At 31.4% G+C, this 16657-nt stretch overlaps 1 protein-coding gene across 1 annotated transcript in view; it reads right to left on the reverse strand.

Annotated features, from left to right (window-relative positions):
• Nucleotides 1–211: 211 nt before the first annotated feature.
• Nucleotides 212–16657, reverse strand: part of ADAD1 (adenosine deaminase domain containing 1) — a 40209-nt gene continuing 23763 nt past the window's right edge. The window contains exons 9-11 of the mRNA XM_010952581.3: nt 12803–13040; nt 8534–8666; nt 212–420 (exon numbers count right to left, since the gene is read on the reverse strand). Coding sequence (XP_010950883.1) covers nt 307–420; nt 8534–8666; nt 12803–13040 — 485 coding nt within the window. The 3' untranslated portion in view covers nt 212–306. The remainder of the gene's footprint in view (nt 421–8533; nt 8667–12802; nt 13041–16657) is intronic.

Here is a 16657-nt window from a genome sequence, read left to right on the forward strand (position 1 = left end):
AAAAGAAAATGAATTTTCTTTTAAGTTACAAAAAGGATAATGGCTTTATAATTTCTATAAAAATAAATGCAAAATGGCTACATAATGAAGCAAGTAATTGTTTTTTCAAAAAATAAAAAAATTAAAACCCTAACATTTCAAGGTAAATTAACATGAATATTTATAAATTTGCTGCAATCTCTGGACATTGCTGCTGCAAGACTCTGTGATTTTTAAAGCTGAAAACCATCAATATTTAAAAAGCATTTTTAGTAGTCAAAACACACGAAAAAAAAAGATTTTTAATATGACAATGGATTGCTTAATTCACATACTAAATTGCTCTATACAGGGAGATTTCACAATCCAGGAGCCATAGCCATGTTGCTGTAAGTAGGATTTCAACAAAGTTTTAGCTTCTTGATAGGATCCAGACATACGCTATAGAAAGAAAAAATACTGAATTATAGTATATAGGCAGAATTTGGCTTATGAAAAATAAGTAGCCCTAATCTTCTTTCTTTAGTTTGACATTTTAAAAATTAATAAAAATCTTTTTGAATTCCCATTGGTTTCCTCAGTATTATTTTTGAAACTAAAAAATTCCCTTCCCCAAAACTAAAAGGTAATTTTTCTTTTTTTAAACATTTTTAAATTAAGAGTAATCAGACTCATTACAGAAAACTTGAAAAATAGAGAAAATACAAAGAAGTAAATAAAAATCACTTGCAATCCCCAAACTACAGATAATCATTATTAATATTTTTATTTCCTCTCATTTTTAAAATAAATAAACATCAAAAAACCGAGCTTTATTTAGGTATAATTTGTATACCATAAATACACCCACTGGTAAGTATTCAGTCTGATGTTGTTTTACTAAATTTATATGGATGTGCAACCATCAACAGCCCAGTTGTAAAACAATTCCATCACCCGCAAAAAGTTCCACTGTACTCATACACAGTCAGTCTGTAATTATGGATTGTGCTTTTTGTGTCACACCTAAAAAAAATTTGTCTAACCTCAGAATACAAATATCTCCTCACATCTTCTTTGGAAAATATAGTTTTTAGCTCTTTTAGATCTATGATCCATTTGAGGGTTTTTTTTTTTTTTTTTTTTTTGTGAATGAGTAAGTCTAAGTTAATTTTTTAGCTTGCTCACTGACCTCTAACTATTCCAGCACCGTATGTTGAAAAGACTTATTTATCCCATTAAATTATCTTGGCACCTTTGTACAAAATCAACTGACCATAAGTATGTGAGCTTACTTCTGAACTCTTATTTTGTTCCATTGATCTATATGTCTATCATTACATTAATATGTTGTCTTGATTACTGTGGCTTTACAATAAGTTGTTGAAACTAGGTAGGGTAGCTTTACCAATTCTGTTCTTTTTAAAAATTGTTTTGGTTCTTCTGTGTTTTGGATTTTACATATTGACTTTAGAATCAGTTCTACACAAAAGTTTACAGGGATTTTGACAGTTTGCATTGAATCCATACATTAATTAGGAAAGAAATGACATTCTAAAAGTATTAAGTTCCAGTCTAATAAATTGGTATATCTCTATTTAGGTATTCTTCAATTTCTCTCAGCAATGTTTGATCATTTTTGTACAGGCCTTATACTTCTTTTGTCAAATTTATTCCTAAATTTATTTTTATGCTCTTATAGATGAATCTGTTATCCCAATTTTAATTTTGGTGTGCTCATTCACAGTATATAGATATACTACTCAGTTTCCTACACTGTTCTTATACCATGTGCTAAATTCACGCATGATATAGTTGTTTGTTTCTGGTGATTCCATAGGATATTTTACATACAAGATCATTTAGAAATAAGAAGAGTTTTTCTACTTCCTTTCCATTCTAGACGCCTTTTATTTCTTTTCCTTGCCTTGCTGCACTGGCTAGGACTTATGGAACAATGTTGACTAGAAGTGTTGAGAACAGACTTTCTTTCTTCCCAACCTTGAGAGGTAGGGAAAAGAGTATTCAGCCTTTCAGCATTAAGTGTCATGTCAACAGTAGGTTTTCACTGATGTCTTTTATGCAATTTAGGAAGTTCACTTCTATTTCTTATTTGTTCAGTGTTTTTATTGGGAATAGGTGTTGGAGCTTGTCAAATGCATTTCACACATCTACTGAGGTTAAGTACGTGGGTTTTGAACTTGAATATATTCACATAATGTATTATATCATAGAATTTTCTTTTTTTCTTTTATATTTATTTTTTATGTTTTTAATTGAAATAGTCAATTTACAATGCTGTGCTAGTCTCCAGTATATAGCATGGTGATTTAGTTATACACACACACAAACATATTTTTTCATATTCTTTTTTATTATAGGTTACTACAAGAAACTGAAAATATTTCCGTGTGCTATGCAGTAGGAACTTGTTGTTTATCTATTTTATATATAGTAGTTAGTATCTGTGAATCCCAAACTCCCAATTTATCCCTCCCCAACTTTCCCCGCTCCAGTAACCATAACTTTGTTTTCTATGTCTGTGAGTCTGTTTCTGTTCTGTAAATAATTTCGTGTGTGTTTTTATTTAGATTCCAAATATGAGTGATATCATGTGGTATTTTTCTTTCTCTTTTTGGCTTACTTCACTTAGTATGATAATCTCCAGGGCCATCCATGTTGCTGCAAATGGCATTATTTTATTCTTTTTTATGGATGAGTAGTAGTATTCCATTGGATATATTACACAACTACTTTATCCAGTCATCTGTTGATGGACATTTAGGTGTTTCTATGTCTTGGCTATTGTCAACAGTGCTGCTATGAATACTGGAGTGCATGTATCTTTTCGAATTATTAAAGTTCCCTCTGGATATATGCCCAGGAGCGGGATGGCTGGATCATATGGTAAGTCTATTTTCAGTTTTTTGTCCTCTCTCCTTATTTTGTTTTGATTTGCTTTTCTTCTTCTAACTTCTTTAGATGAACGCTTAAATAACTGATTTTATGATTCTTTCTTTCTAATATATTTAAAGCTATGCATTTCTAAGCACTTATTTGATTATAGTCCCTAAATTTTAATATGCTATATTTTCATTTTCATCCCAGATATTTCTCACTTTCCCTTATAATTTCTTCTTTGACTCATGGGTCAGAGGTTATGTTGCTTAATTTCCAAATGTATATTTTCACATTTCATTCTGTTGTTGATTTCTAATTTAATTCCATAGTGATTAGAACATATTTTGTATGACTTTAATCCTTTTAAACTTATTGAGACTTGCTTTATGGCCAAATGATCTATAGTGGAGAATGCTCCATGTATATTTGAAAAGAATGTATATTCTGCTGTTCTGTGGAGTACAGAGTGTTTGGTTTGGCTGGTCTGTGTTATTTAAGCCTTCTATATTCTTATTTTCTGTCTAGTACTACTATCAATTAATGAAAGAGGAATATTAAAACCTCCAACTATAATTGTAGAATTGTCGATTTCACAATTTACCAAATGCTGCCAGTTTCTGTTTATGTATTTTGGGGTTCTGTTGTTATACTCATACACATATACAATTGTTGTATGTTCCTCATGTACTAACCTTTTACCACTGTGTTTTGTCTCTAGTAATATTTCTCATCTTGATGTGTATTTGTTTGATATTAATATAAACACTCCAGCTGTCTTATTGCTACTGTTTGCATGGTATATCTTTTTTTATCCTTTTACTTTCAATCTATTTGTGTCTTTGAATTTAATATGTCTCTTGCAGACAGCATATAGTTGGATTTTGTTTTTCTGCCCAACCTGACAATCTGTCTTTTTTTTGGAGCATTTGGAATATTCAAATTTAATGTAGTTATTGATACAGTGGATTTATGTCTGTCATTTCACTATTTTCAAAGTCTGTGCCCATTATTTCTCTTCTTTACTGCTTTTTTGTCTTTTTTAAAATGCATTTTTAGTACCTCATTTTATTTCCTCTGTTGATATTTTATCTAGTTTCTAGTTATTTTCTTCATGGTTACTTTAGGAATTACAACATGCCTCTTTATCTTACCATAATCTACTTTAGATTCATACTGACTTAATCCTGGTAAAATATAGCAACTTATTTCAATGTCGATTCATTTCTTTCTCTGTGCTTTATTATTGAGCACAGAGAATATTATAATATTCCTGCTATATGTAAAAAAATTCAGTAATAAAGTGTTAAAATAATTTTATGCAATTTTGTTTTTAAAGAAAATAAGACAAACATACACGCATGTATCTTTTATATCTACCCACATAATTACTGTTTTCAGTATTCTTTCTTTTCTGTAGATTTGTTATTGTCTGGTATAATTTTTTCCAAGCCTCAAGGATTTCCTTTGGAATTCCTTTTAGAGAAGTTCTGCTAACAAATTTTCTTAACTTTTGTCTACCTGGCAATGTTTTTACTTTGCTTTTATTTCTGAAGGATTATTTTGCTGGGTATAGAATTTCTGGTTGCCAAGTTTTTTCTTTCACACCTGAACATGTCATTTAACTGCATCCTGGTCTCTATTCTTTTCCAATAGCTTTGTTGAGATATAATCCATGTATCATAAACTTCACCCTTCTGAAGTGTGTAATTCAGTGGCTTTTACTATATTCACAAAGTTATACAATTATGACTACTAATTCCAGAACATTTCCATCACCCCTAAAAGGAATTCTGTATTCATTAGCAGTCAACCCTCATTTTCTCCTCCCCACCTCCCTGGAAACTACTAATCTACTTTATGTCTCTATGAATTTGTCTATTCTGGACATATAGTTCATATAAATGGAATCATATATGCAGCTTTTTCTGTGTGTCTGGCTTCTTTCACTTAACATAATGTTTTCAAAGGTAATCCATATTGTAGAATACATCAGTACTTCAGAGTTCCTTTTATGAATAAATGGTAGTCCACAATATTGATATGCCATGTTTTGTTTATCCATTTATCAGCTGATGAACATTTGGATTGTTTCTACCTTTTCTGTGTTATGAATACTTTTATGAACATTTATGTATCAGCTTTGGTATGGATAGGTGTTTTCAATTATTTTATGTGTATACATACCCAGGAGTGAAATTCCTGGGTTACATGATAACTCTATATTTAACTTTTTTGAGGAACTGTTAAATTACTTTTCAAAGCAGCTGCACCAATTTACATTTCTGCCAGAAATGTGTGATAGCTCCAACTTTTTTTCCCACGTTCTTGACACTTGTTAATGTCATTCTTTAATATAGCCATATCCTAATGTGTGTAAAATAGTGTATCATTAAGGTCTTCAGCCACATTTCTCTAATGACTGACAATGTTGAACATCCTTCCATATGCTTATTGATCATTTTAAAATCTGCTTTGTAGAAAAGTCTATTCAAATCCTTTGCTAATTTAAAAAATTGGTCTTCTGTCTATTATTATGTTGCAAAAGCTTTTTGTATATTCTGGATTCAAGTCCCTTATTAAATAAATGATTTGCAAATATTTTCTCCCAGTGTGTGCCTTGCCATTTCATTTTATTTTTGAAATGCAAAAGTTTTAATTTTAATGAAATTTAAAATATTTTTTTCTCTTATGGATTGTTTTTGTTATCACATTTAAGAAATTTTTTAACTTAGGAATGCAAGTATTTTCTCCTATGTTTTCTCCTGAGTTTTATAATTTCAGTTCTTACATAGCTCTATCCATTTTGAGTTAATTTTTGTATATGGGATGAGGTAGAGGTCTAAGTCCAATCTTTTCCATGGAGATATCCAGTTGTCCTAGGACTCTACTGAAAAGACTATTTTTCCCACTTAATGATCTTGGCACTCTTGCTAAGAATCAACTCATCATAAATGCCAGGGGTTATTTCTGGACTGTCAATTATATTCCATTGATCTGTATGTTTGTACTAATACTAGTATTATACTGTCTTGATTATTATGGCTTTGTAGTATGTTTTGAAACCAGAAGTATGAATTCTCCAACTTTGTTCTTTTTCAAGATTGTTTTGGCTATTTTAAGTTGGCTTCCAATATTGCTAATGAGAAATCAGCCTTTAAATGTATGGTCTATGGTTGATAACTATTTTCTCTCTTGCTGCTTTCAAGATTTTGTCTTCGTCTGAAGTAGTTTGACTGTAATGTAGCTGGGTGTGAATCTTTACCTTTTTCTTGGGGTTTCCTGAGCTTCTTGGATCTATTAATGTTTTTCACCAAATACGAAGTTTTTTTCAGTCATTTCTTCAAATATTTTTCCCAACCCCTTGTCTCTCTTTTTCCTCTAGGATTCCTAGTATACAGAAGTGGGTACACTTAATACTGTTCCACAAATCTCTGAAGCTCTGTTCATTCTTCTTTAATCTGTTTTCATTCTGTCCTTTAAAATAACTTATTTTGATCTATCTTCAAGGTCCACTGATATTTTTATGCAATCACAAACGTACTGTTAGCCCATCTAGAGAAGTATTCACTTCAGTTATTAAATGTTTCAATTTTAGAATAGTCACTGAAACATTGTCATACTTTGTTTTCATTCTTTGAATACAGTTATAATAGCTGCTCTGAAGACTTTGCTATATTCAACATTTGGATCTACTCAGAACCAGTTTCTATTGAATGTTACTTTTCCTGAGTACAGGTTTTACTTTTCTGTTTTTTACATATTTTTTTTTGTTGAAATGTCGACTTCTTAGATAATATATTGTTGCAACTCTGAATTGCTTTATTTTTCTAAGAGGTTTTCTTTTCTTTTTTTTTTAGCTTGCTGAAATTGTGAGATCTGCTTTCTCCATGGTGTGCACTGTCTCTTCCCAGTTTTTTAATGTTTTAGCCTGGCTTCCTAGTGGTTACCCAATATCTGAACAGCTTAGTGAAAAGCGAATAGCTTAGTGACAAGCAAATGATTTCAGCAGATATTATGCTCAAACAACTTAAACTTATAAGGCTTCCACCTTTTTCTAATCAATTCATTTGGGTGGGTGGTACAGTGCATTTAATGCTGCAGGCAGTTCTGTTTCAAACTTCACTCTTCACTGAATTCTTGAGACTCCCTTGCACATAAGTATAATTTCTCAGTCAACCAAGGATATATGGAGAATTTATCTCTACCCTACCGTGCTCTTTCATTTCCAAAATCTATCTGTTAAGTTAATAATTGGTACACCATCTGCCCCAACCAGGACTGCAACCTTGGGCCACCAAAGTTACTGATTTTCCCCATTTGGTTCCCTACCAAGCTTGGCACCCTACCAAGTTTGGCACATTTAGCTGAAAAAAAAAAAACATTGTTTTTCCACCCTCTGCCCCAAATCAAGTCCACCCCTCTCTAGCAGAAAATCTACTACTTTTTGTGGCAGTCTCAATCAGATAAAACTACAGGTCTTGCCATTCAAACTAGTAGAGAGGGAGGAGGGAGAAAGGGAACAGTTTTGGGCAAAGGTGCCACAAACTCCTGTTGTTATTATCCAAAGTTTTAAAAGTTTGACAAGAATATACACTTTTCATTGTGTTTTCTCTCTTTAGTCAATTTCCAGAACTGTGAAAAAGGTGTTTTTTCTTTGACAATTTTATCCATTTTTATACTTATTTTTTAGAGATGACTTGCAACTTTTCTAATGCCAAAACCAGAAATTGTCTAGGTAAGCTTTTATACTTAAAAATACATGTGTACATACAAATAAGCCTGTAATTAATATTAATTGCTTTACAGATTGGAATTATACAGTTTGAGCATAAAGATAGTGGTGAAAAAGAGACTTGCATACAATACTGTATCATTACTGAAATTGAAGTTAGGTTATGAGAAACAATTTGTATTTAATAACTTGATTAACATGGAAATGTCATAGTATGGCATGGTTCAGGTCACAGTACTTTGAATGAAAAAAGCAGATTAAAAAGCATATCCAGTATCATCTTAATATTTTAAAATATACGCATACACAAAAAATATAAATACATGGCAAGAAACTGAAATAACATGTTTACAGGATTAGGAGTAGTATATCTGAATAGAAAGTGGTATTACAAGTAATACTTCTCCCTCTGAACTTTTAAAAAATTTCTAAATTCTCTACTTAAGTGTGCATTATGTTTGTAATACTAAAAAAATAAACATTTTTAAAGATAGAAAAAGTATATCTACATCACTTATCAAGCCCAAATTACATGCTGAAATCAAAGGTGTTTCACAATTTTGTGATAGGCAAATTAATTTATATAAATATAGTAACACATTATTTTAGAATATTTAAATTCAATAGTTAGCATATTTAACATCATACACAGGAGAAATTTTATTACCATTTTATTTCTCTAGGTATGACAGAAGGTTTTGAGCAATATTGTCAAAGTAAGTACATACCATACTGAGGTAGCTACTTTAGGTGGCAGTATTTATTTACATATCCAATTTCTGGCATATTCATTTAAAAATTAATTTTACCACTACATGGCAATATCTTATTTTCGTGTACTATTCCACAACTTTTGCTATTTATCATCATCATCAAATTACCACATTATTATTGTCTTAATTTTTTATTTCAATGATCAACTTTATTCCTTTAAAGACTTACCTTAGCTCCATGATATGTACTGGCTTCAAGTAAATCTTCTTTTTTAGCTTCTTTGGCAAGCAGGTTAAATCGACTTAACATTGCAGCCTTACAAAGCCGACTTGCCATTGACGTACCACTTTTAAATGGAGAACTAAGGTAGAAAGGAATGAAATATTTACTAATTATTATTCAAAAATTTATGTTGGCAATTGCAAGGACTAAAATCAACATAGAATCTACAATATTTTTCTCAATTATATGCATGCATATAGCACATTTTTTTACATAAAATTATTCTGAATCTTTACTTTCTGAAGCTAGTTTTTAATAAAATTACAATTTAAGTTATCAGAGTATTACATTAAAAAGTAAAGCAGAAGATGGATATCTGGAACATTTCTATTGTTTGAGGCAAAATTAATCTATGGTGATCCAAAGTAAAACACTGGTTCTACCAGGGATTGACTAGACGAGGGCATAGAAATATTTTCTGAGATGATGAAAATGTCCTAAATTTTGACTGGGATAATGGTTATATACAGATGGGGTACACAGATATATACGTATATCACAACTCATGAAATTGTACAGTGCATTTAACTGTATATAAATTTTAACTCAATAAAAAAGTAAAATATGCACACTTACCTCACTACCCTCCATATATGTATGTGTGTGTATATATGTGCATGTGGATATATATTTTTCTGTTTCTAACAAAAGTGGGTCCACAGATCATGAGATTTCTTGCTATTTAACTCTTTTCCTTCATTATATCTTCTTAGTTGTTCTTGTGATAGATTACAAAATTTGCCAAAATCTTTTGTTCCTCCCTGTCTCCATGGTCTTTACAATGTATCTTCTCAGATTCTTCCATCTGTAACTGTGGTTGATTCCCCTCCCCCAAGAATTTGGGCTGGCTTTGTGACTTGTTTTGTTGAACAGAATAGACAATGTACCAGTTCCAACCCTGGGTCTCAAGAGGCTTTGTGTTCTCATTCTTTTAAGACCCTTTCCTCTGCCATGTGAGCCGTATGAGATCGGTGTACTAAAGATGAGAGAACACATGGACCAGATCAGCCAGGATGCTGTTCAGTTGACCTAGAGCTTACCCCAGACACATGGGAGAGCCCAATTAAATCCAGTTCAGTTGACCTAAGGTATTGTGAGCAGCAGTAAATGGTTCTTCTTTTAAGCCACCAAGTTTTGAGATAGTTCATAAGCAGCAATAGTTAACATACACTCATGTTAATAAAATGTACTGATCTTTCTATACTAATTTTCCACCTTGATATCTTTTTTTTTGTGGTGGTTTTTCAGATGATTCTCTTGGACTTTTCAAGTATAAAATGGTACTGTATGCAAAGAGTTGTAATTTTACAACCTCCTTTCCAATATTTTATATCTCATTTATTTCTCTTGTTCAAATGCATTAAATAAAATGTTAAATGACAGCAATAACAGTAAACAATCATATCTTGTTTCAGATGTTAGTAGAAATGACTCTGTGGTTTCATCATTAATCATGATGACACTTTTGGACTAGTAAAGATACACTTTAAATAGATAAACAAGTTTCTACTGTACAGCACAGGGAACTATAGTCAATATATTGTAGTAACCTATAATGAAAAAGAATATGAAAACAAATGTATGTATGTATATGTATGACTGAACTATCATGCTGTACACCAGAAATTGACACATTGTAAACTGAGTATACTTCAATTAAAAAAAAAGATACATTTTACCATTAACAAAAATATCTTTTACTTTTTTATAGAGTATCTTTACCTAAAATAGTTGCATAGCTGTACTATAGGCCTTCTTAGAATTTATAGAGCTGAATATATGGTGTTTTCCCCTAGATCAATTAATGACAATTTAACAAGAGTTTCTAATCTGGTATTTTTTATTATGTTATTATTCTCACATTTCCAGAAAAAAATGCCACTTGGTATTGTTGTATAAAACATATTATTTTAAAGTTCTGCTTTCTGATATTTTATTTAGCAATTTTGCTTGACATAAAATTTAGTTTGGTTATAGCTTTTGTGGTTGGGGGCAGCAATCTTCTATAGAGTTTAAGTATCAATGATACACTTGCTTTACAAAAGCATTTGAATGCTTTCCATCTTTTTAGACAGCATTGGAAATTTCTGCTATTTAAAGGTTTATAAAATTCCTCTGAACCACCTCAGAATAGTGCTTTCTTTGGAAAAGAGGTAGGGCATCTTTTTCTTTCTCAAGAAAATAATGTTAGTTTTTTTCTCCTTTTCTGTATCAATTTTAGAAATTATTTTTTCCTAGACGTTTATGCATTTCATCCAGATTTTCAAATATATATGCATGGATGAGCAAAGAAGTTTCTTATGATTTCTTTTAATTTTTTCTGTAACTACTCCCTTGTTATTTTATATGAGATTAGCTAGTGGTTTTTTTTTTTTTCACAGAATCAGTTTTTTTAAATGATTATTTCTAACTTCAGTTTTCTACCTAGCTCTTTAATTTACATTTGTAGTTTTATAAATCTCTTCATTCTGTTTATTACCATAAGCCAAGCTAAAGAATTGGCTTTTCCATTCAGCTTTGCTTTAGCTATATATCTGTAAGTTCTGAAATGTAACACATTAAATACCCTTGTTTTCTAAATATTCTGTGGCTTCATTTTATATTTTCTCTTTGAACCAAAAGTTAGGAAACATTTTTTCCCAGTGAAATAAGTATCCAGTATTCTGATTTTGTTATTTATAGTTTTATTGCATCACAATTAGAGAATATTGTCTATATCACTTCTACTTTTTAGAATTTGAGATTGTCTTTGTGGCCTAACACATAGCCAATTTTTGTTAACGTTCTGCAGGTTTTTGAAAAGCAGGTGTATTTTATATTTTTATGACACGAAGTTTTGAAGAAATCAATCAGATCTATCCTATTGTTATTTAAGACTGCTATATTCTTGCTTATTGTTTTGTCTGCTCAATCTACCATGAACTGAAAGAGGTGAATTACTGTCTCAACTAATAGTGTGTTCATATTTTTCCTTTTGCTTTCTGTAATTTCTGCTTTATGAATGTTGATACTACATTAGTTGTTGCATAGTTACTCATAACCGTTCTTCCTTGTGAATTATACTGCAGAAGTGTTTTCTGCCTTATGAAATGCTTTGGGGATGAATTACACCTTGTTGAGTAATTAGATCATATCTGCTTTTTTTTGTGTTTGCAATCACTTGGCAAGCATTTATTCGCAATAAATGAGTTAAGCTCATTTTACATTAATTTCATCTGTGTTATACTATTATCTTATGTTTTCAGTAAAGTTTTTTAATGTCTTTCATAGAAGATCTTTTTCTTTGATTGTGTGTAGTCCATTACTAACAGAGATAACACTTCTTTATGCTGATTCAAAGCATAAATAGTATAATTCATCCTAGCTGAAATACTTAATAGTATGCTCAACTAAGTTCATATCAAAATAATTTATATGTGGTCTTAATTTAAATCCATCTTTCATAAAGAAAGCAAATTCAGGCATTTAAGCTTTTAACATTATTCATTACCCCATTATAAATATGTTCACACTAAAAGAAGGGTTTTAGTTTCACCTGATAATCAGTGTCAGGGATATTAAAAAGAAATGTCTAAAAGGTATAATGTATTATGGATAAGAACAAAGTCTTTGGAAATAAAATGTCCACATCAGAATCCTAGCTGTGTCACTTAAATAAACTGAGTGACGTTAGGCAAGATATTCAGCCTTGCTTGAATATCAGTTTATTTATCTGTAAAAGAACAATACCACCTAACCTACAGGATTTTTATAAGGCAGAATAACACAGTACAATACTTCTCACACTTAGGTGTGCATAAATAATACTTGAGAAAGTTGTCAAAATACAGCTTTCTAAACCCTAAATCAAGACATTCAGATTCAGCAGGAAAAACTGAATTTTTAAAAACACTGGAGTTTTATATACATTGAATAATTTTAATGCTAATAATAACTAGAGAAACAAAGGCTGTGGAGAGCAATTTTGCATGCTGGCTCCACCACTCACTGTGTAACTGCAGTAAGTCATGTCATTTCTCCAGGTCTGTCTCCTCATCAGGAAAAAAAGTTTTTAATTTAGTACAATGCCTGCAACATGGTTACACTCAGTAACTATTATTATTCAGAATTCAAAAAACTATATCCAAAAAGTTGAAATAGTTTTTAAAAACTATATTAAAATATATTCTTTTGCTTAAGTAATATGTAATTTTTAAAGAAGTTAGTAATGCTAACCTTTCAGTGATCTTCCCACTTAGGCCATCCACAATTTCTAAAGAAATGTCTCCTTGTGCCCAATTTAGACTCAGGAATTTATATTCCAAGTTTGTTTGAAGTGGATATGCAGAAGGTACTAAACTAATATGAGGTTTGTTGACCAAGTAAAACATAGGAAGTTTTGAAGTGAGTGCATCATCAACACGTTGCTTTAGAGCAATCTCTAAGCCTCTTGTATCACTGCAATTCCCATCACCTACAAAGCAAAAACAAGATAAATACTTAGAAGTTCAGTATCAAAAGACTAGACCCTAAAAAGAATATAAATTAATAAGTAACTGTAAACAGGTCATTTCTCTATCCTGTATTTCACAACCTTCTCTTTCCTACTTCTACTCTCTTAGGAGCTAATTCTAGACTTTTTTTTTGCCAGAACCAGTACAAGTAGTAACAGTCAGAATTTCAATTCAAAAAACAATCTTCTACAGAAAACAATATATTGACATTCCAGTGAAGAAAAGCAAAAAGCCAGAGCTGACTAGAAACAAATTGGTACTTTAACAGGGTTCTGCCAGAGAGAACTGGCTCATTCTGTCTTGATTTCTGAGATTACAGCATGAAGCCAGCACATAATGTAGCAGATATATATGGTTGAGAAATAGACGGTGAAAGTAGTTATTTTTCCACATCTGAGAGCCATAGATTACGACTGTTTCAGTACCACAACGTTCCTGTTTCAGTACAACGTTCCTGTTTCATGACACAAATTAATTTAAAGAATGACCATTTCTGGTTAAAATTGAGACCAATGCCATAAGCTCTGAGTTCTCAGTTAACTAACTGTTGAAGAAGAGAGCTCCAAAAGATGCAGTGTCATTACCATAAAATAATAGGCTGCATCAAACTTAAGGTAGAAGTTAGGGGACAGTCATTCCTATTTCCAAAGCAAATCTCTTTTCCTCCTTAGAGGCTCTGAAGTTCTCACAAGTGAATCTTTACATATCACTAGTCATATTTCACACAAAGTTTTGTTTTCTCATCACTGTAATTGTTGAGATGGCTCCTGGGCTTAAATTGTTTATACTTATTTGGGGACTAGAAAATGATGTAAAAAGAACATGAGTTGTTTTCAACATTCTTTTTCTAAGCACTCCTTTGAATGTTCCAAATTAAGAGGTAATGACGAAGGCTAGTTAAGATATACTTAGATACAAAAAAAAAAGCTAGGGAGAAATAAAGTCTGTGGAATAGTCATTGTATCTATAATTAACACAAGACATGGATATGAAAGAAAATGTTATGTATTATACACACTGTACTATAGACTAAATGTGTCCCCACAAAATTCATACGTTGAAACCTAATCCTCAATGTGATGGTATTTGGAGGCGATTAAATCATGAGGGTTGTACCTGTCATGAATGGGACTGATGCCTGTATGATAAAAGAGACTCTAACCCCTTCCATCATATGAGGACACACTGAGAAGACAGTCATCTATGAATTAAAAAAAAGCAGGCCCTCAACAGACACTGAATCTGTCAGTGCCTTGATCCTGTGAGAAATAAATGCTTATTGTTTAATCCACCCAGTGTATGATATTTTTTTTCGGAGTAGCCCAAACAGACTAAGACAAACTGTAATAAGATAATGACGCTGGCGGTGCCTAAAATAGCAAGATCATATTTAGGAAAAGAGAAAAAAAACCTACCAGTGAAACTCCACATTAGGATTCCTTAAACATCAAACTGTTTCACCTATATATTTTAATGTGATGGTATAAAAGCTAATTTAATACAAAAAGGCATGTAAATTAATATTTTATTAGAAATTTTACTTTTTCTAATTATATATGTATGCTTTAATTATTAACTATATCTGAGGTATGATTTTGATTATATCTTGAATATAATCAAATCTTGTTCCTGGACAAATACACCTCTATAAAACTATGTCATATAATTGTGAAATTTTGATTTGATTCATCTAAAATGATTTGAAATAATAACATCAAGCTCAAAGATTAACATTAAAGGTTAAATATTATCAAAGACTATAGCAAATATGACCTGTGAGCTTTTCATGCAGAAAAGATCTCAGAAGCTTAGTCTACCATAAGTTAACTTAAGTCAACAGAAACAGTTGTTGAAACAGATAACGCAGGCATTCCTCAATTTACTACATTTTGCTTTATTGAGCCTTGCAGGTATTATGGTTTTTACAAATTGAAGGTTTGTGGCAACCCTGTGTTGTCAGATGATGGTTAGCATTTTTTAGCAACAAACTACTTTTTTAGACATAATGCTACTGCATACTTAACAGACTATGGTATAGTGTAAACATAAATTTTCTATGCACTGAGAAACCAAAAAATTTGTGTGCCTCATTTTATTGTGATATTCATTTTATTGTGGTGGTCTGAAATCGAACCCACAATATCTTCAAGGTGTGCTCATACAAACTAAGGCTGCATTAATAAAAATACAATGTCTAAATCAAAGTATACAATGTTATTATAAAACTATGTACTTGTCATATCACATCTGAAACATCATATTTAGTCTGAGACAACTGCACTTTAACACCATCACCCATATATTACAGAACATCTGGAGAAAACACATCACGCTCCTGTGAAACACAACTGATGTCTAGATAGGAGAAGATATAAAAGCAAGAAACATCTTGTCTTTATTCTTAATGCTCACTCTATATTTTATGTGAATGGTGTCCCTGAGAGTTATGTAATGCACACCATCTAGCATATACTAGGTGGCTCAATAAACACCCGATGTAAAACGAATATAAAAGATAAGATTATCAGACAGCAGAAATTATCCCGGATGCATATTAAAATCACTATGGATTGGGATATTAGTATCAATGCCATTCCCATATTATTTTAAAAGATTCCCAGGTGATCCTAAAGTGCAACAAGACTAAAGAATAATAGTTAAATTTTATTTTTCAAGTATTCTAGGCAGCAGAATTAGTATTAAGAAGAAAAATAAAAGCACTTTCAAAAATAAAACATGCTGACTCAAAGCATTTATCCAGGAAACATCTACTGACTTCCAGTACAAACCAGACCAAGATGAGTGTGCAAAAGCACCTGCCTTTCAAGACTGTCAAGTTTAACAGACAAAAGGGTGAGATTCTAGTCATTGGCTAGCTCAGACAAAGTTGTCAGAGCACAATTTAATACTAAAGGCAGAAGCATGAGAAGTTATGAAGGCTGAGTCCAGGTTATGCCAATAGGCAAACTAATGATTTTGGGCATGTATTTTAATAACATTCTAAAACCTCCTATTACTGATCTGGAAAAAAAAAAAGAAATGAATAACAGAATCTCTAAGGTTATCATATGCTTCTTAAAAGTCCATGAACTGTGTTTAAAATAGAGCCCTTCACTAGGAGGGAATCAGTATTTAGGATTCTCTACGATCCAATTGTACAATTCAAATCAGCATATAAAAAGGACTCCTGAATGGAACTACCTCTGGATAAACATTCTTGAAGTATTTTTTCAGATAATTTTATCTTAACAGGATAGCAAATTTGTAAATATACCTTAAAAAGCTTGAAAATAATTCAAATCCAGCTTTTTAATATCTTAGCAAAGTGAGTTTTTTCCAGGTTACTCTGGATTATTTTCTATTCAAATAATAGTGACTTTTTACATGTAAGCTTAAGACTTTTTTCCTTAAAAAAGAAAAAGACTACTATCATAAAATGACAGAATGAACATCTGAGAACATCTGCAGTTTCCACAACTTTTTTGAAAAGCTAAGTGAAGTCTTAAAGTATAATACTCTCCCCATTTGTAACTGATCTATTAAACTAACACGGGTTTTTAAGAATCAAAATAAAGAA

The sequence above is a fragment of the Camelus bactrianus genome, chromosome 2 (assembly GCF_048773025.1).
Source record: "Camelus bactrianus isolate YW-2024 breed Bactrian camel chromosome 2, ASM4877302v1, whole genome shotgun sequence".
Taxonomy (NCBI): domain Eukaryota; kingdom Metazoa; phylum Chordata; class Mammalia; order Artiodactyla; family Camelidae; genus Camelus; species Camelus bactrianus.